Source organism: Chiloscyllium punctatum, chromosome 15 (genome assembly GCF_047496795.1).
Source record: "Chiloscyllium punctatum isolate Juve2018m chromosome 15, sChiPun1.3, whole genome shotgun sequence".
Lineage (NCBI taxonomy): Eukaryota > Metazoa > Chordata > Chondrichthyes > Orectolobiformes > Hemiscylliidae > Chiloscyllium > Chiloscyllium punctatum.
Genome location: NC_092753.1, coordinates 72,770,797 through 72,787,213, shown reverse-complemented (window position 1 = coordinate 72,787,213; position 16,417 = coordinate 72,770,797). Strand labels below are relative to the sequence as shown.

The 16,417-nt window shown below is 40.0% G+C and overlaps 1 protein-coding gene across 1 annotated transcript in view; it reads right to left on the bottom strand.

Moving 5' to 3' along the window:
- LOC140485862 (proto-oncogene tyrosine-protein kinase ROS-like) overlaps nucleotides 1-16,417 on the bottom strand; it is a 234,592-nt gene that overhangs the window by 117,955 nt on the left and 100,220 nt on the right. Inside the window, exons 30-34 of the mRNA XM_072584317.1 lie at nucleotides 11,569-11,801; nucleotides 8,859-9,035; nucleotides 4,925-5,096; nucleotides 3,190-3,298; nucleotides 1,036-1,241 (exon numbers count right to left, since the gene is read on the bottom strand). Of these exons, the coding sequence (XP_072440418.1) occupies nucleotides 1,036-1,241; nucleotides 3,190-3,298; nucleotides 4,925-5,096; nucleotides 8,859-9,035; nucleotides 11,569-11,801 (897 nt within the window). The remainder of the gene's footprint in view (nucleotides 1-1,035; nucleotides 1,242-3,189; nucleotides 3,299-4,924; nucleotides 5,097-8,858; nucleotides 9,036-11,568; nucleotides 11,802-16,417) is intronic.

The following is a 16,417-nucleotide window of genomic DNA, read 5'->3' as shown; positions in this document are numbered from 1 at the left end:
TTAGAGGGGATGGAGATAGAGACACAGAGGAGCCTGTTGGCTAAGGCAAGGTGATGGGAAGAATGTGACAGAAAGAGAGGGAGAAGGGGAAATGTTGCAGGCTTAGGAGTGTGGGAAGAGAGAGATAAAGTTGCAGTGAACTAGGGCAGAAGGGAAAATTGGAAGGCTGCAGAGGATGGGACGTGAAGAAAGGCATAGGCTGCAGAGGTCAGTCTGGAAGATGGATAGAGAGTGAGGCTGAAAGAATCAGGGGCAGTGGAGGAAGGGGGTAAGATTACAGGGGTGGGGCAGAAGAGGGGGAGGTTTCAGGGGTTCAAATGGAAGAGAGGCACACAGGCTTCAGATGTGAAAGTGAGAGATTGAGGCTATGGGGGAGAGAGTAGAAGGAGGTAATGGGTGGATAGAAGAGCCTGCAGACCAGGTTTGTAAAGGGTATGTGTGAGCGTGTGTGTGGATGTGCATGTGTGTGTGCATGTGCGCGTGCGTGCGCACACATGCACGCACGCTTTTGGGGCAGGAGGGACTACCATAGGAAGGGTAAGAGTGGAAGTTTGCTAATGTGAGAGAAAGAGAGGAAGGATGCAAGGGCAGGAACAGAGAGGGAGCTCAAAAAGGGGGGGAAAGAAAGAAAGGATGCATTTTGTCTTGTGCCAATTCAATTACTGAAATTTGAGAAATTAACGCATTGTGTGTTGCGGCTTTAGGAAGAATAAAGTATTGTTAAATTTTGAGGATAGTAACACATTTACAAGTTCTGTTTATATGTGAATTTTGTGCCAGTCCAAATGTTAACACAAATAAAGAAGGTGCTAAAATTTGACTGTATCACTTTTAAAAAGGCATTAATGAGAATGAAAATGTAGCTCTTAATCAAAATCAGCTCAATAAAATCTCAAGAACTACCCTAAGGAAAAAAAAAGTAAAGTTTTGCATCATTTAACAATCAACAAACATCTTCAATTTATTTGATAATTTATTAATTTGCAAAATATTTTTTATACAATCTAAAATTTAAAATACAATACAATTTCTCACCATAGAGTTTCATGATGATTTCCCCACTTGTCTCACTGAATTCACCCATGCCGATACTATTAACTGCCACAACTCTCACATGATAATACCCACTCAAGTGCTGATTACGCCAAGTACAGACAATACTACTGCAGGATCCCTGATAGACAGTAATCCATTCATCCGAGTTGTTGAAGCTCTGTAGCCTTGTTGCATTTTTGGAATTCCTGTTTAAGACAAGAATATTTTTCACCTCATCTAATTGAAAATCTGAATTAAAGCCCAGACTTCAAAATCGGTGTGCATTTTCAAATTGCATTATAAAGATCGCATAATTCCAAGTTCAATTCAATTAACTGGGTTGTCTCAGTTAAAGTGGGAGTACTATAATGAGCATTATTGGAATTGAGAAAGGAATGAGCATTTATCATCCATTAATCTCAATTGAAGTATGGAGGTCAACAAAACCAGAAGAAATGTAGATTACCCTATATCCTAAGGGTTACATGTGGTTCAAGATGGCAGCTCATCACTGGTTTTGGCGTGATTCTGGCTAGCCAGTGACATTCACATGCCTTAAACAAATAAAAAAAACTACTTCATATCACTTCATGTGACTGTATGGGTCACATCTAGTATGTTTGACGTTGAGATTGGCACTCATTTGGCTAGATTTTGAGAAGTACTGTAGGTTGGCCCATTGATCCTAAGCTACTTCAACAGTGCAAGCATTTTCTGTTTTCAGCTAGTTTTTTTCTTGGTGAGAAAAGGGAAAGATCATAAATCATTCTATTCACATTGGCTTCAAGTTAACTTATGGCAAACTAGCTACAGTTAACAACATTAATCAGTGTTTACTGATGAAACTAAGTCGTCTAATTCAGATATCAATTTTTGATCCTCCATCTGCAAAGGTTTGCAAGCTCAGAGGATCATGGGAAATTGGAACAGGAATAGGAAAATCAGCCTCTTAATCATTCATAAGATTGTCACTTTCTGTTTGCTCTCCACCCCAAACACCCCCTAACCCTCGATATCCTTGCAGATTACAAGAACTATGTAACTCAACTATAAATACATTCAACGAAATAGCCTCCACTTCTCTCTGGGAAGGGAATTCCAAACATCAATATATTGGTCTTGCTCAACCTCAGATGCTAACAGTGTATGTTAGATGCTAGGCCAAAGATAATTTTGTTCTTTATTTTGGGGCTCTATTTTACACACCTTGCTGTGTTGGTAAGATTACTTAGTTGCCAATCGCATTCTGTCTAGTGAAGCTTCAAACATTACCCCGTTGGTGGGGGTCAAATATTAATTCTAACTTGGATAAGTACTGGAATCTTTTGAAACTCAAAGATGAGGAAATTAATGCCCATGTATTATATGACAAGCAATATGAGTATCGAAAACTTCCTAGCCAAGTACAGCAGTTTGAGATGTAAAGTACCCTTTAATTTAACACAATAGAACTTGTACTCAAATTCAAGATCTCTCCCCTCCCACCCACTCTCATTGCTACTGTACTATGATGATCATTTCCAGAAAGGCCTCTTTGATGAGGTTGTCTTTGGAAAGCAATTGTCACCCTACAAAAACACAAACTTACTCTAACTCATTTGGCATCCTACACAGCTGGCATCTTTCCCTCCCTATCCGCAAAACTACACAGCTGGCATGCTGACACTCTAACCCCCACCCAGCTGGGATCCTACCTCCCCCAGTGTCATCTGGTCCTAACATCACACTTTATGGATTTAGTTTGACGGGAGCTGTCAAGGTGACAGTGAGGGCCTTTACATTTGAGAGAACTGCAGCTGCCTATGAAAAGGGGGCAGGGTCAGCTTTCCTCTGACAGTTCCATATTACAAAACAACTGTCAGATTGGAAGGACAACTCAGCATTTCTGTGGGATCCCTGATCAGAATCACCGCTCGGGTATGAAGAGGACCCTTCTTTCATAAACAATAAGGGCCTGAGTGGCAAGGTTACCACTCCTTGGCTAGTCCGACCCAATATCTCTTGGAAAATAGTTATTTATTTAGGAGGTTTCAACTTATGTAGTTTTGTATCACTTCCATGGTGCACTGCTACATAATATTAAAGAGGATTGTGTACAATCAGCATTATCCCAAAAGTGATTCTTTCCCCTCATTCTAATGATTATGCACTTACTGTGCCTGCAGGATGTAGTATGTTATATTATTTCCATTGTCATCTGCTTTACTCCAGTTAATATCATCATGAACAGTATATGGTATACCTGGTTTACCTGGTACACCAGCTATAAACAAAAAACAAGTATATCATTAACAACATAAATACATTTAGTAAAATAAGTCACAATAATATTCCTAAATGATCCACCATTAAAGGTGCCAAAGGCAACATGATTAATTTAAATGTCCACCCCAGGAATGTACCAGACTATGGGGCTGCTTTCTCACGAGAGAGACAACTGGTGGTTGCTTAACGTAATGGTCAGCTCTCAGGTGAGGGGAGAGGTTGAACCTCAGCCAGTGCAGGAAATGAACCCACACTGCTGGCATCACTCTGTATTGCAAACTACTCAATGAGCTGACCAACCCCTAGAGAGTAGTGACCACAGGCTCACTGTATTGTTTTCCCAATCTTTACTGTACCACCAAAGGGATAATTGAGCAAAGTCATCATCTTTGGAATGCAGAGAAGTAGATAAGAGACACAGCCAAAAGCTGAACTTTTGGGACTCCTCAAAACCATTTTCGCAACAGCATTTCCAGTGACTTTTCAGCGGGTAATGTATGGGCAGCAGGACTTTGTAAGTAAGAAAAACAAAACTGGGAACTTCATCCTCAGGTAAGGTCATGTTTTTAGATTAGATTCCCTACAGTGTGGAAACAGGCCCTTCAGCCCAACAAGTCCACGCCAATCCTCCGAAGAGTAACCCACCCAGACCCATTCCCCTCTGACTAATGCACCTAACACTATGGACAATTTAGCATGGCCAATTCACCTGCCCTGCACATTTCTGGACTGTGGGAGGAAAGCAGAGCACCCAGAGGAAATCCACGCGGACACAGGGAGAATGTGCAAACTCCACACAGACAGTCGCCCGAGGCTACAATTGAACCTGGGACCCTGGTGCTGTGAGGCAGCAGTGCTAACCACTGAGCCACCGTTTATATTACTAACGTTGGTATCACAAGAATGAAAGTTCAAACGCACTGAAGGATCCTGAGAATTTGCATCTGGGCAAAGAAGTAGTTTCATCACACAAATATACATCTGCACTACTCACAAAACAAATGCACTGGTATTAGTTAAAGCTAAATTTGCACTGAGGGATACTTTTCATTTTCACTGTTTGATTTATAAGGATATTAACACTGGAGAGTTGAATTCAAGAGTGGAAAATCCTCTCCACAAGATTATCGCTCCCAAGTGGTATAGTAATTATTTTGTCAATGAAAAAGTCACAATTGCATTTACTTTTGATAAATTTGTAAATGAAGCCATTTTAGTAGAATAGTTAGGGAAAGAGAACACGGCTTGGATCAGAAGTGGAGAACAATAAAGTCATCAAGAATAAAAAAAATTGTCAAGTTGTTTCGGATTCTTTGGGACAGATGTCTCTCAATTAATTATTTATTTATGTATTTATTTGGTTTAAATTTTGAAATCTCAGGTAAGATTTGTTATTTGAAATAATTTCAAATAACTTAAAGCCTTCTAGGTTTCAGGCAACTAATATATGATTAACCCTTTATAAAACTTCATGCTTCTCCACAGAAATTAGTAAATGAAATAATGATATTCAAGAAATTGCTGCAAAAGCTTGCATATTTCCAAAACATTAATCAATGCAAATTTTTTTTCAAAACTGCCGAAGGATGTACCACACTGCACTTCAAATCTGTCACATTATTACCTTTTGTCTCAAGTACTTGCATGGCAGATGCACATGAAACATTTGATTTGTAAATAACAACTGCTCTCACTGCATATATTCTCGATGGATGTAGGCCCAGAATAATGCAACTGAAATTCACATTATTGGTGCAGTTCACTTGTACTCGTCTCCAAATTTCCCTGCTGGTGTCCTTGTTGAACAAAATATGCAGACAATTAAAACAGCGGTCAACGGTAAGAACGCATTTAATCTTGCAATACTTTCAATAAATTAGCAAGGAAAATATTCTGGACTAATGAAGCACAATATATGCTAAAAACAAACAACCATACAGTTCAAAAGATTTTATATATATTAAAAGCCAATGATATTTCACATTTAATTCTTGTTTTGGATACATTTCAATATTGCAATAATTATTTCAGAATGCTCATTGGCAACCTCTCTCACCATCAGATTGGTGGAATATGCACTCCCCTTCCACCCAGTGAAATTCTCACCTCACCTTGGATCAGCTGGAAAGATGCATGTGAAGGCATTTTCCAAAATGGATCAAACACCCACACCCCAACTTCACATCCTACTAGTGTCTGGCTCATCAGAACAATACCTGGGAATGTTGCCTTACTATTAGAAAAACTAACTGCATCTCTCACTTGGATTCACAATCCAAAATAGATGGTATACACAGAATTAACACCTGGCCTTGTTTCTGCATATTGTGGTTTCACCACATATTATTGACAAGGAAGTGAGAGGAAGCCTTTTCTCTACTCTTCCTAATACAAGGACAAACCCAAGAAACCCACTTGGAATATTAGAATCATGACCTAGCTGCAAATAGAAACACTCAGCCCTGATTTTCACCACAATGGCAAATACCATGGTAAAAACACTGGAAGATATCAGGAATCTCCAACCCTGCCCCTCAAACACAGCAGTTCCCATTTTCCCCAGGGTAGGATTTTGGGCAGGCAATACGTCAAGCATGCACAGTTCTCAAAAGCATTTAAATAATCAGTTTCCTTCATGAAAACATAGATTCTGGAGTCCCTGGTATCTGGAGCCAGGAGTGTGAAGATTAAACCAAGTCTGTTCTCAGTGTATTTCATTTGGATAGGCAGAATACCCAGTTTGGGGAGCAGAAATAGCCCCGTTGATATGGAGTCAGGACACCTTGTCAGTGGAGATCTGGAACTCATTCTGAGGGAAAAATTCAGTGCCTTTTAGGTCCGTTAACTGTGGATAAGATTGGGATACAAGATTAACAAACACCTTGACCCTGTCCAACTTGTCAATAAGTGCCAAGATAAATGCCACGAACTGTTAAGAAGCGTCAACAAATATCAAGACGTGTCTGAGTGTACCAAGATCTGTCGGGAAGCATCAATAAGTTTTAAAAGATATATTTATGAATTAGTGCTTATGCATTAAAGTGTTCATCAATATAGAAATGTAAGTAATTGAGTTATTGAGTGGAAGTAAGCACTAAGTTGGTATGAGAGTCATGGGTGGGACAGTCAGTGCAGACTCGATCGGCCAAATGACCTCTTCCTGCATGGTAGGGATTCTTTGATTCTATGAAAATCTGACAGGGCATTGGTTGTATGGTTTGGCATGCAGCGTATTTTGGGAAAAGGGGTAAGGTATGTTTTATTTTTCTGCCATTTTGGAGAGGTAAGCATCTAATCCCAAGAAACATTTGGTGGAGATAAGGTGCCCCTTCAGATTATGAAAAGGCATGCTTGTGAACAGAAAGTACATAGATTCATTGGAACTTGCAAAGTTATCTCGGAAGTGTCCAAAATATGGTGTCTAAAAGTACAACTATTGCAGAGTACCTGTTCATAGAAAACCAAGATAGGATTGGTGGTGCATTTCCTAAACTTTCATTTTCACAATAGAGTGCCTATTGATGGACAATTCTAATTCTTGTTGAACAGAAATATTTGTTGACACAGGGTATAAAGCATTTAAGCAAAATATTTTTGTACATAAATCTCTGAGCTTTTAAGCTGAGTATTTGATTTCATAAGGGATTAGTTGAAGCAATTTCAATTTTTCAGACTTCTGTGACAATTAGGGTTATGGCTTTTCCATGAATGACATATTCAAATAATAATTTCTTTTTTAGTCGGGATATCTTCTGAGACATGGTGGGGGAGGGAGGAGGGCAAAAGCTGATGGATTCAGGATGTGAGTAGACACTGAGTTGGCAGTAGGTTATAAAGACTTATGGGAATGGTAGGATGCATGGGAATAGGAGGAACCAAGGAAGATCGTGCACTGACATGAGGGTATGGAGTGGAGGCCATGGAAGATGGGTAGGTGGGCACAGGTTGGCACAGATGAAACATAGAGTGAGATGGTGAAAGGAGGAGGGATGTTTTCCATTTTAATCTTTATATTTAAACCTTGAACAAACATTGATGGAGACTTGAGGCAGTTTTTCCATCCATTGTCAGGAACCAGTAGTCGAATGGGTATTGCTGAGTCACCCAACACAACTCAAAATCCAGCCTCCTCTCCCAGACCAAGAATAGGAAATGTACACCGGAGCTGGGATTTCTCCTGACTTTGTGCACCCAACTCAGGAATGAAAACTGGCCACAGGATTCAAATTAATTTGTGATCTTTACAGATACATGCTTCGGTCATTAGAAAAGAACAACTTTTTGTCTCACTCATTTTATGGAAAAACTGGCAGCTTGCTTTAGTGGAGGAGTTGCTAGCTTTCCTGCCATACAACTGATGGGCTTCCCAAAATGGCTCAAGTTTCCTGCAAGTGTAAGTGTTCCTTTGCTCTGATCACATAACAAGTGGAAGCCCTTAAATATCAACCTCTAGCTCATTGCAAAAGCAATTTGTGTTTCTCTCAGACTCTGGATGTTGTAATCACCCCAAGGAAACTTACAAAGCAGACTGACAGTAAACTGTTAGAGAATTACTAGAAGAAGTGGCCAAAATTATATTCAGAGAATTTTCAGGAAAAGTAGGAACAAGCTGAGAGGATTAAACAGCGAATGACTTAGGCAGCTAATGCCCTTCACTGATGGTCAAACAGATGGAGAAGGGAATTAAAAAATACAAGATAGCAAGGAGCACATGTTGCAATTGTAGAGACAGGCAAGTCCAAGGTAAGCCAAAGTATTTGAAAAGGATATTTGTTTGATGCATTGAAGCCCTAATGTCCAATGATAGTCTGCAATTAGCAGAGGATCCATAGGAAATTGGAATTTTGCGCAGAACATGAAGTTTTGAACAGATTGCAGTTTCAACACAATAGAATAGATAATGAGATGAATTCTAATAAGCAAAGCCTGGATAATGAGAAAGTGTGTATATGGGTTTCAATACTGGTGTAGTTCCCTAAAGGTCAGGCAAATGATGTTAAGATAATGAATTCGATAGTTTGCTGTTATACAAGATATGGAAATTGAAGCTCAGCTTAAGGTTAAACCAGATACAGAAGTTACAAATCATATCCAAGGAGAGGAATAATGTCAGAAATGATGGCATAAAGTTTTTGGTGGGAGGTGAAAAACATGCTTTCAGCATTGTCAATGCCAGCAAAGTGGGCACATGAAGATTAAGGTGATGACAGAAAGGTTGAGTTGGATTTCATCGAATTCCACATTATAGTTATATCTTTGGTCAAGCGAGATCTGAAAGGGAAGAGGTCCAAGATGGAACCCTCAGGCATTTCCAAGGAGACTTTTCTGGGTGGAAACAGAAGCCATTGTGATAAGAAATTGAGTTGCAAAAATGGGGAGGTGCAAATGAAATCAGTGAGAACTGTGCCAGAGAGGTAGGCCACAGAAAAAAAAAACGTATATTCATTTATCTGCCCAACCATCCAGAATCCTTGATATAGTTTCAAGTAAGATATGTGAAAGCACATTAAAATTCTGATTGCAATATCAACTTAATTAAATGTCACAGTTATAGATACCTGGGAAATCTCAAACCAGTATTTCTCCATTGTATGATTGGATGTAAATTGCCAGAGAATTGTCGCTGTAGTATTTCCAACTGAAAGAAGGCGAGGAGACTGAGGAGTCAAAAACGTTTTTGCTAAGACAATTTCACTTGAACTAAAACGTCCACCGATTGGGGGGAAACTCAGTACCTGCCAAAAGTAATTGCTTATTTAGCAAAATGACTATACCTTTTCCAAGATAATAGATTGCATGCCACTTTTACAACAAGCTAAAAATGATCAAACTAAGGACCTTCAAACCACTGATACATCCTTCTTACATAGTATGCACTTGTAAATAAAGGGTAACTTCATGATGGGATATCAACCTTCATGGAGTTTTTTCAGTGACAATGTTTGTTCACAACAGTCGTCTTTGACTCTGTAAGCACTTCTGGCATCATGCCACCATTTGGGAGGCTTGATTCATCGATCTTGCTGGAAAATATGTGTTACATTTTCTGGGCAAATGACATTGGGGCAGATGAAAAGCAACGAGTAATTTCCCTGATAGCTTGTGGACCCGCAGCTTTTTCAGTTCTTAGAAGCCTAACTTTCCTTGAGGCACCAGATACCAAAGCTTTTCAAGAGCTGACTGATTTAGCCAAGAAATATTACAGCTCCAAGCCCCCTCTAATTCTGGAGATGCTATCAGTTTTACTTGATAATTCGAGAACCAGGGGAATCCATATCCGGGATTTTGAACAAGGTTAAAATGACAAACAGAAACATGTGAATTTGGTTTAACCCTAAGTGAGATGCTGAGAGACCATTTGGTATGTACTTAATTATGTAACGATGCAAAAGCATCTATGAGCTGAGGTCCAACTGAAATTCAAACAGACACTACAGCTAGCTTTGTCATTACAAAATGCAGCAAATGGAGCAGATAAGTATGCTGATGGAAGTGGACACCCTCAACAGGCCAACTGAGTTTGGGGGACATCACGTCAGTGAAGGTAACTGCTTGTACCCCCCCCCTCAGGACATACCCTGAGCAGAAGGACGCTAGTAGCCTGCTCTGAGCTAGTTGGGCCAGTGTTATGTACAATGCAAGTGTAAATAAAGGATGACTTGGTGACTTTTGTAACTTGAAATTATAAGGTTTTCTGGATAAATTATTGCCCTCAAATTTCCCCAAGATGTTAAACTTTAACAGTTCACACAGATTAAGCAATCAAATTTGTACTTATAAAAGGTGGCCTATTGCAATGGCAGAGACCTTATTGACATGACACTCCCAGAACAGCTTGTCTGTGGTGAACAAGTTGACAAGTCATGACAATAAGTGGATGGAGCAGAACTTCCACTTTTAAGAACGTCATTTAAAATCTTTTGCTCCAAGATATCTTGCCAGACAAGTTGGCCTTTGCTGAGTCATGAGCTTAAAAAAAGCGTGCAACACCAATGCAGAGATTTGTCAATATAATACCACACATTCATGTAGCAAAGGAGGAGACAAGGAAACACTGAATCTTTAATGGCGTAAGTGCTGGGATCAGCTCATAGGGGGTTTCTGTTGGAGTTCCCCAAAAAATAGAACAAGGAACGTTCTAAATGAAAAGTGAGAAAGGGGTACAGTCCAATAAGACTTAGCACACAGATCACTAAAATGTTTTTTATGAACTGGTACAGAAATTAATCTTAAAAGCTAATGAAATGTGAGCTTTTAGATATAAAAGGACTGGAATGAAGGAGGGTAGAAATCATTCTTCAGCAATAAAAAAAATCTGGTGAGGCCACAGCTAGAGTACTGAGAGTAGTTTTGGCCATCTTAGCATTGAGATATTGACCTTGGAGGGAATGTATGATTGATTATTAAAATGATATCTGAACTCCAAGGGTTTAAGCTAAAAGGAGAAATTAAATATAATAGGGATGAATTTCCTGGAATTTATAAGGGGTAGTTTGATTTAAGTTTCCAGGATAGAAAGTGAAACAGAAAATATAGAGAGAGATAATCTTTTTCTATCATTTTGGAGACACGGATAGATAACATATTCAGAAAAAAAACTAGATGTTTCAGGACTGAATTTAGCAAACACTTCTTTGCACAAGCAGTGGAAGAACTTTGGTACGATACACAAACAGCTCATTGATGCTAGATCAATTAACTCTAAAACTGACATTGGTAGATTTTTGTTGAATATACTAAGAGACATGAAGGCAAAGGCAGGTATACTGAGTTCTGTTACAGGATTAGTGGTGCTGGAAGAGCACAGCAGTTCAGGCAGCATCCAAGTAGCTTCGAAATCGACGTTTCGGGCAAAAGCCCTTCAACAGGAATAAAGGTTTGTTCTGTTACAGTTGATGGTACATAACAGGTTCATGGACCTAAATTACTCTACATCCTCTTAGTTCATTAGTTAGATAGATAAGGAAGTTGGCAGACTGCTCCTAGATTTCAAATTTTAAAAGTTAGGGAACAATCAAATTTTGTTTAACCGACATGCAGTGTGGTGAAATTATGCTTTCCTTCATTTTGTAAATAATATCTACTTAACTCTCAGCTGTTCATGGATATGTATTTCTACCTTTTTTCCCCTTTTAGAAAAATTGTTTTTGAAACATTCTGGCCTGGTATAGAACAAATTAGAAGATGCCTATGACTATAATATGGAAGTTAGCAAATTAAGAAAGAGAAACACATATTTGAATGATACAATGTTGACTCTTAGCTTACCTGGAACCAGTAGTCAGTTCCACCCTGAAGGTTTGCTAGTTCAATCTGTCTTTGTCCATCTGCTAGTTGGTCTAATCTTACAGGCACAGCAGGCCAGTAATTATTTCCATTATATTGAACTTGATAACGAAGCTGTTCCACAGGTCCTTTTGGTTCTAGAGGTGTGGTCCATGAGACCTTTACTCTGTCATCTGATAATACAACTACTTCTACTTGTTGCGGTGCTGATGGCACTGGATTATACAAACCACAATTATTGGAATCAGTTTATACTTTTCCACATACATTATTGCATGCACAGGACCACGATTTTAAAAGATAGAAAATGCTGAAGCAGCTCAGCAAACCTGGCAGCATCTGTGGAGAGAATGTTTTGAACTGCATATCATTCTTATCAGAAGAATTTTGAAGAAGAGTCATACTGGGCTCAAAATGAGAATGTTGTTTCTCTCACTACATATACTTCCAAGCCTGTTGAATTTCTCCAGTATTTTCTGTTTATATTTCAGCTCTCTAGCATCTCAAGTACTCTGCCTTCATTATTTTGAAAAATGTCTTGCTGCATACTATTTCCAGATCTATTTTTCTGATCAATCAAGACTACATATTATAACAAACTGGGCCACTGATGGCTGCTACTCAAACCATAGTAGCATATTGCTGAAACAAAAACGTTTATAAATTCAATGCAAAAAGATTTTTATGGGCACTAAGAGATGCGAGGTAATTTGAGTTTTGCACTCTTTATATAGATTGGGTATTCTTGCAGATAGTACACACTGCTGCTGCTACTGAGCATCGGTGAGTAATTGAATATTCATGGATGTGATGCCATTCAAGCAGGTTGCTTTGTCTTTGATGGTGTCATGCTTCGAGTGTAGTTGGAGTTACACTCAACAGGGAAAGTTGAGAGTTCCTCATTTGTTCCTTGTAGAAGAGCAGGCTTTGAAGAGTCAAGACGTGAGATACTCACTGCAGCATCACTAGTGATGACCTGTTGTTGTAGTCACAGTACTTACATGGCTGGTCCAGTTCAGTTTCTGGTGAGTACTGGGACATAACCTTTCCCATACAAACCCATGCTGCCTATCCCTAACAAGTCAATTTGCCTCCAAATGTGAATAAATCCCATCTTTCAGTATCCTTTCTGATTCAGTATGTGGATGTACCTACTAGAGAAGGTGCAAACCTTGACCTACTCTTGGAAACTAAGGTCGGGCAGGTGACTGAGGTGTCAGTGGGGGTGCACTTTGGGTCCAGCGACCATAATTCTATTGGTTTTAAAATAGTGATGGAAAAAGATAGACTAGATCCAAAAGTTGAAGTTCTAAATTGGAGAAAAGCTAATTTTGATGGCATCAGGCAGGAACTTTCAAAAGCTGACTGGGGGCACATGTTCGCAGGTAAAGGGATGGCTGGAAAATGGGAAGCCTTCAGAAATGAGATAACAAGAGTCCAGAGACAGTATATTCCAGTTAGGGTGAAAGGAAAGGCTGGTAGGTGTTGAGAATGCTTGCTTACTAGAGAAATTTAGTGTTTGGTTAAGAAAAAGAAGGAAGCATATGTCAGGTATAGGTAGGATAGATCGAGTAAATCCTTACACAAGTATAAAAGCAGTCTAAAGGAGTATACTTAAGAGGGAAATCAGGAGGGCAAAAAGGGGACATGAGAGAGATTTGGCAATAGAGTTAAGGAGAATTCAAAGGTTTTTTCCAAATACATAAAGGACAAAAGGATAACTAGGGAGAGAATAGGGCCCCTCAAAGATCAGCAAGGTGGCCTTTGTGTGAAGCCGCAGGAGATGGGGGAGATACTAAACAAGTATTTTGCATCAGTGTTTACTGTGGAGGAGGACATGGAAGATATAGAATGTAGGGAAATAGATGGTGACATCTTGAAAAATATCCATTTTACAGAGGAGGAAGTGCTGGGTGTCTTGAAACGCATAAGCATGAATAAATCCCCATGACCTGATCAGGTGTACCATAGAATTCTGTGGGAAGGGGTAGAAGTGATTGCTGGGCCTCTTGCTGAGATATTTGTATCATCGATAGTCATAGGTGAGGTGCCAGAAGACTGGAGACTGGCTAATGTAGTGTCACTATTTAAGAAAGGTAGTAATGACAAGCCAGGAAACTATAGACTGGTGACGCTGACGTCAGTGGCTTTATGCATGGGAAATCATGCCTCACAAACTTGATTGAGTTTTTTGAAGAAGTAACAAAGAGGATTGATAAGGGCAGAGTGGTAGATGTGATCTATATGGACTTCAGTAAGGCATTCGGCAAGGTTCCCCGAGGGAGGCTGGTTAGCAAGGTTAGATCTCATGGAATACAGGGAGAAGTAGCCATTTGGACACAGAACTGGCTGGAAGGTAGAATGACAGAGGGTGGTGGTGGAAGGTTGTTTTTCAGACTGGAGACCTGTAACCAGTGGAGTGCCACAAGGATCAGTGCTAGGTCCACTATTTTTCATCATTTATATACATGATTTGGATGTGACCATAAGAGCTATAGTTAGTAAGTTTGCAGATGATGCTAAAATTGGAGGTGTAGTGGACAGCGATGATTACAATGGGATCTTGATCAGTTGGGCCAATGGGCTGAGGAGTGGTAGGTGGTGTTTAATTTAGATAAATGCGAGGTGCTACGTTTTGGGAAAGCAAATCTTAGCAGGACTTATACACTTAATGATAAGGTCCTAGGGAGTGTTGCTGAACAAAGAGACCTTGGAGTGCAGGTTCATAGCTCCGTGAAAGTAGAGTCACAGATAGATAGGATACTGAAGAAGGCATTTGGTATGCTTTCTTTTATTGGTCAGAGTATTGAGTACAGGAGTTGGGAGGTCATGTTGCTGCTGTACAGGACATATAGGCCACTTATGGAATATTGCATGCAATTCTGGTCTCCTTCCTATTGGAAGGATGTTGTGAAACTTGAATGGGTTCAGAAAAGATTTACAAGGATGTTGCTGTTTTCCCTGGGGCATCAGAGGCTGAGGGAATGACCTTATAGATGTTTATAAAATCATGAGGTGCATAGATAGGTAAATAGGCAAGGTCTTTTCCCTGGGGTGGGGGAGTCCAGAACTAGAGGGTGTAGTTTTAGGGTGAGAGAGGAAAGATATAAAAGAGACCTAAGGGGCAACCTTTTTACACAGAGGGTGGTACATGTATGGAATGAGCTGTCAGAGAAAGTGGTGGAGGCTGGTACAATTGCAATATTTAAAAGGCATTTGGATGGGTAAATGAATAGGAAAGGTTTGGAGGTATATAGACCAGATACTGGCAGGTGGGACTAGATTGAGTTGAGATATCTGGTCGGCATGGACAAGTTGGACCGAAGAGTCTGTTTCCATGACTCTATGACTCTATGACTTTTCCAACAGCTTCCCCAGCACTGATGCCAGGCTCATCAGCCTGTAATTACTTGGATTACCTCTGTTTCCCTTCTTAAACAAAGGAACAAACTGGCAATTCTCCAGTCTTCTGGAGCCTCGCCTGAGGCCAAAGAGGATGCAAAGATATCTGTTAAGGCACCAGCTATTTCCTCCATTGCCTTCCAAAGTATCCTGAGATAGATCCCATCTGGGCCCTGGGACTCCCCTACCTTTCAAGAAGCCCAACACTTCCTCCTTCATTATGTTGATCTTCCTGAGAGCATTCACACACCTTCACCTGACCTCAACATCTCTCACATCCCTCTATTTGGTTAATACCAATCTAAAGTACTCATTAAAAATCTCACCCATTTCCTTTGGCTCCGTATGTAACTTCTTCCTTTATCCTTGAGTGGGCCTACTCTTTTCCTAGGTATCCTCTTGCTCCTAATTTGTATAAAATGCCTTGATGGTCATCACTTGGCACTTCTGTGGTGCAAATGTAACTTGCCATTCATTAGCCTGACCCTGAATATTGTCCAGGTCTTGCATTTAGATATGGGCTGCTTGAGCATTTGAGTAGTTTTGAATGGTGCTGAGAATTATGCGATCATCAGTGATTAACCCCACTTATGATGTTATAATGGAGGGAAGGTCATTGAGATAAGTGAAGATGGTTGGGTCTAGGACACTATCATGAGGAACTCCTTCAGGAATGTCCTGGATCCTGAGGTGACTAACCTCTAACAAGCACTCTATCTTCCTCTGTATAAGGTTTAAATCCAACCAGTGAAAAGCTTTCCCCCTGATTCCTACCATCTCCAGTTTTGCAAAAACCCATCAGTCAGTCAAATCCATCCTTGATTTCAAGAGCAATCACTCTCACCTCACTTTTGGAGTTCAGCTCTTCACTTGTCCATGCCTGAATCAAGGCTGTAATGACATCAAGAGCTGAGTGGCTTTGGCAGAATACAACCTGGGCATCAGTGAGGGGGTTACTGCTGAGCAAGTGCCATTTTATAGCACTGTGTATGGTCTTTCCACCATTTTACTGATGATCAAGACTGGATTGATGGAGCAGTAATTGGCTGGGTTGGATTTTTGCTGCTGTTCTATACAGGAGATACATGGGCATTGTTCAAGTTGTTGGATATTGGCCAGTATTGTAGCTATATTGGAAATGCTTAGATATGCACACAGCTAGTTGTAGAGCACAGGTCTTCACTAACATTGGCAGAATGTTGTCAGGGTCCACAGCTTTTGTAATATCCAGTGCCTTCAGCCATTTGTTGACTCACATAGAATGAATCATATGCTGAAGTTTGGCATCTATGATGCTAGGACCTCCAAAGAAGACAAAGATGAATCATCCACTTGGCACTTCTGGCTGAAGATTGCCACAAATGCTTCAGTCTGAGATTTTGAACTGATGTGCTATGTTCCCCTTCATTCAGGATGAAGTTGTTTTTGG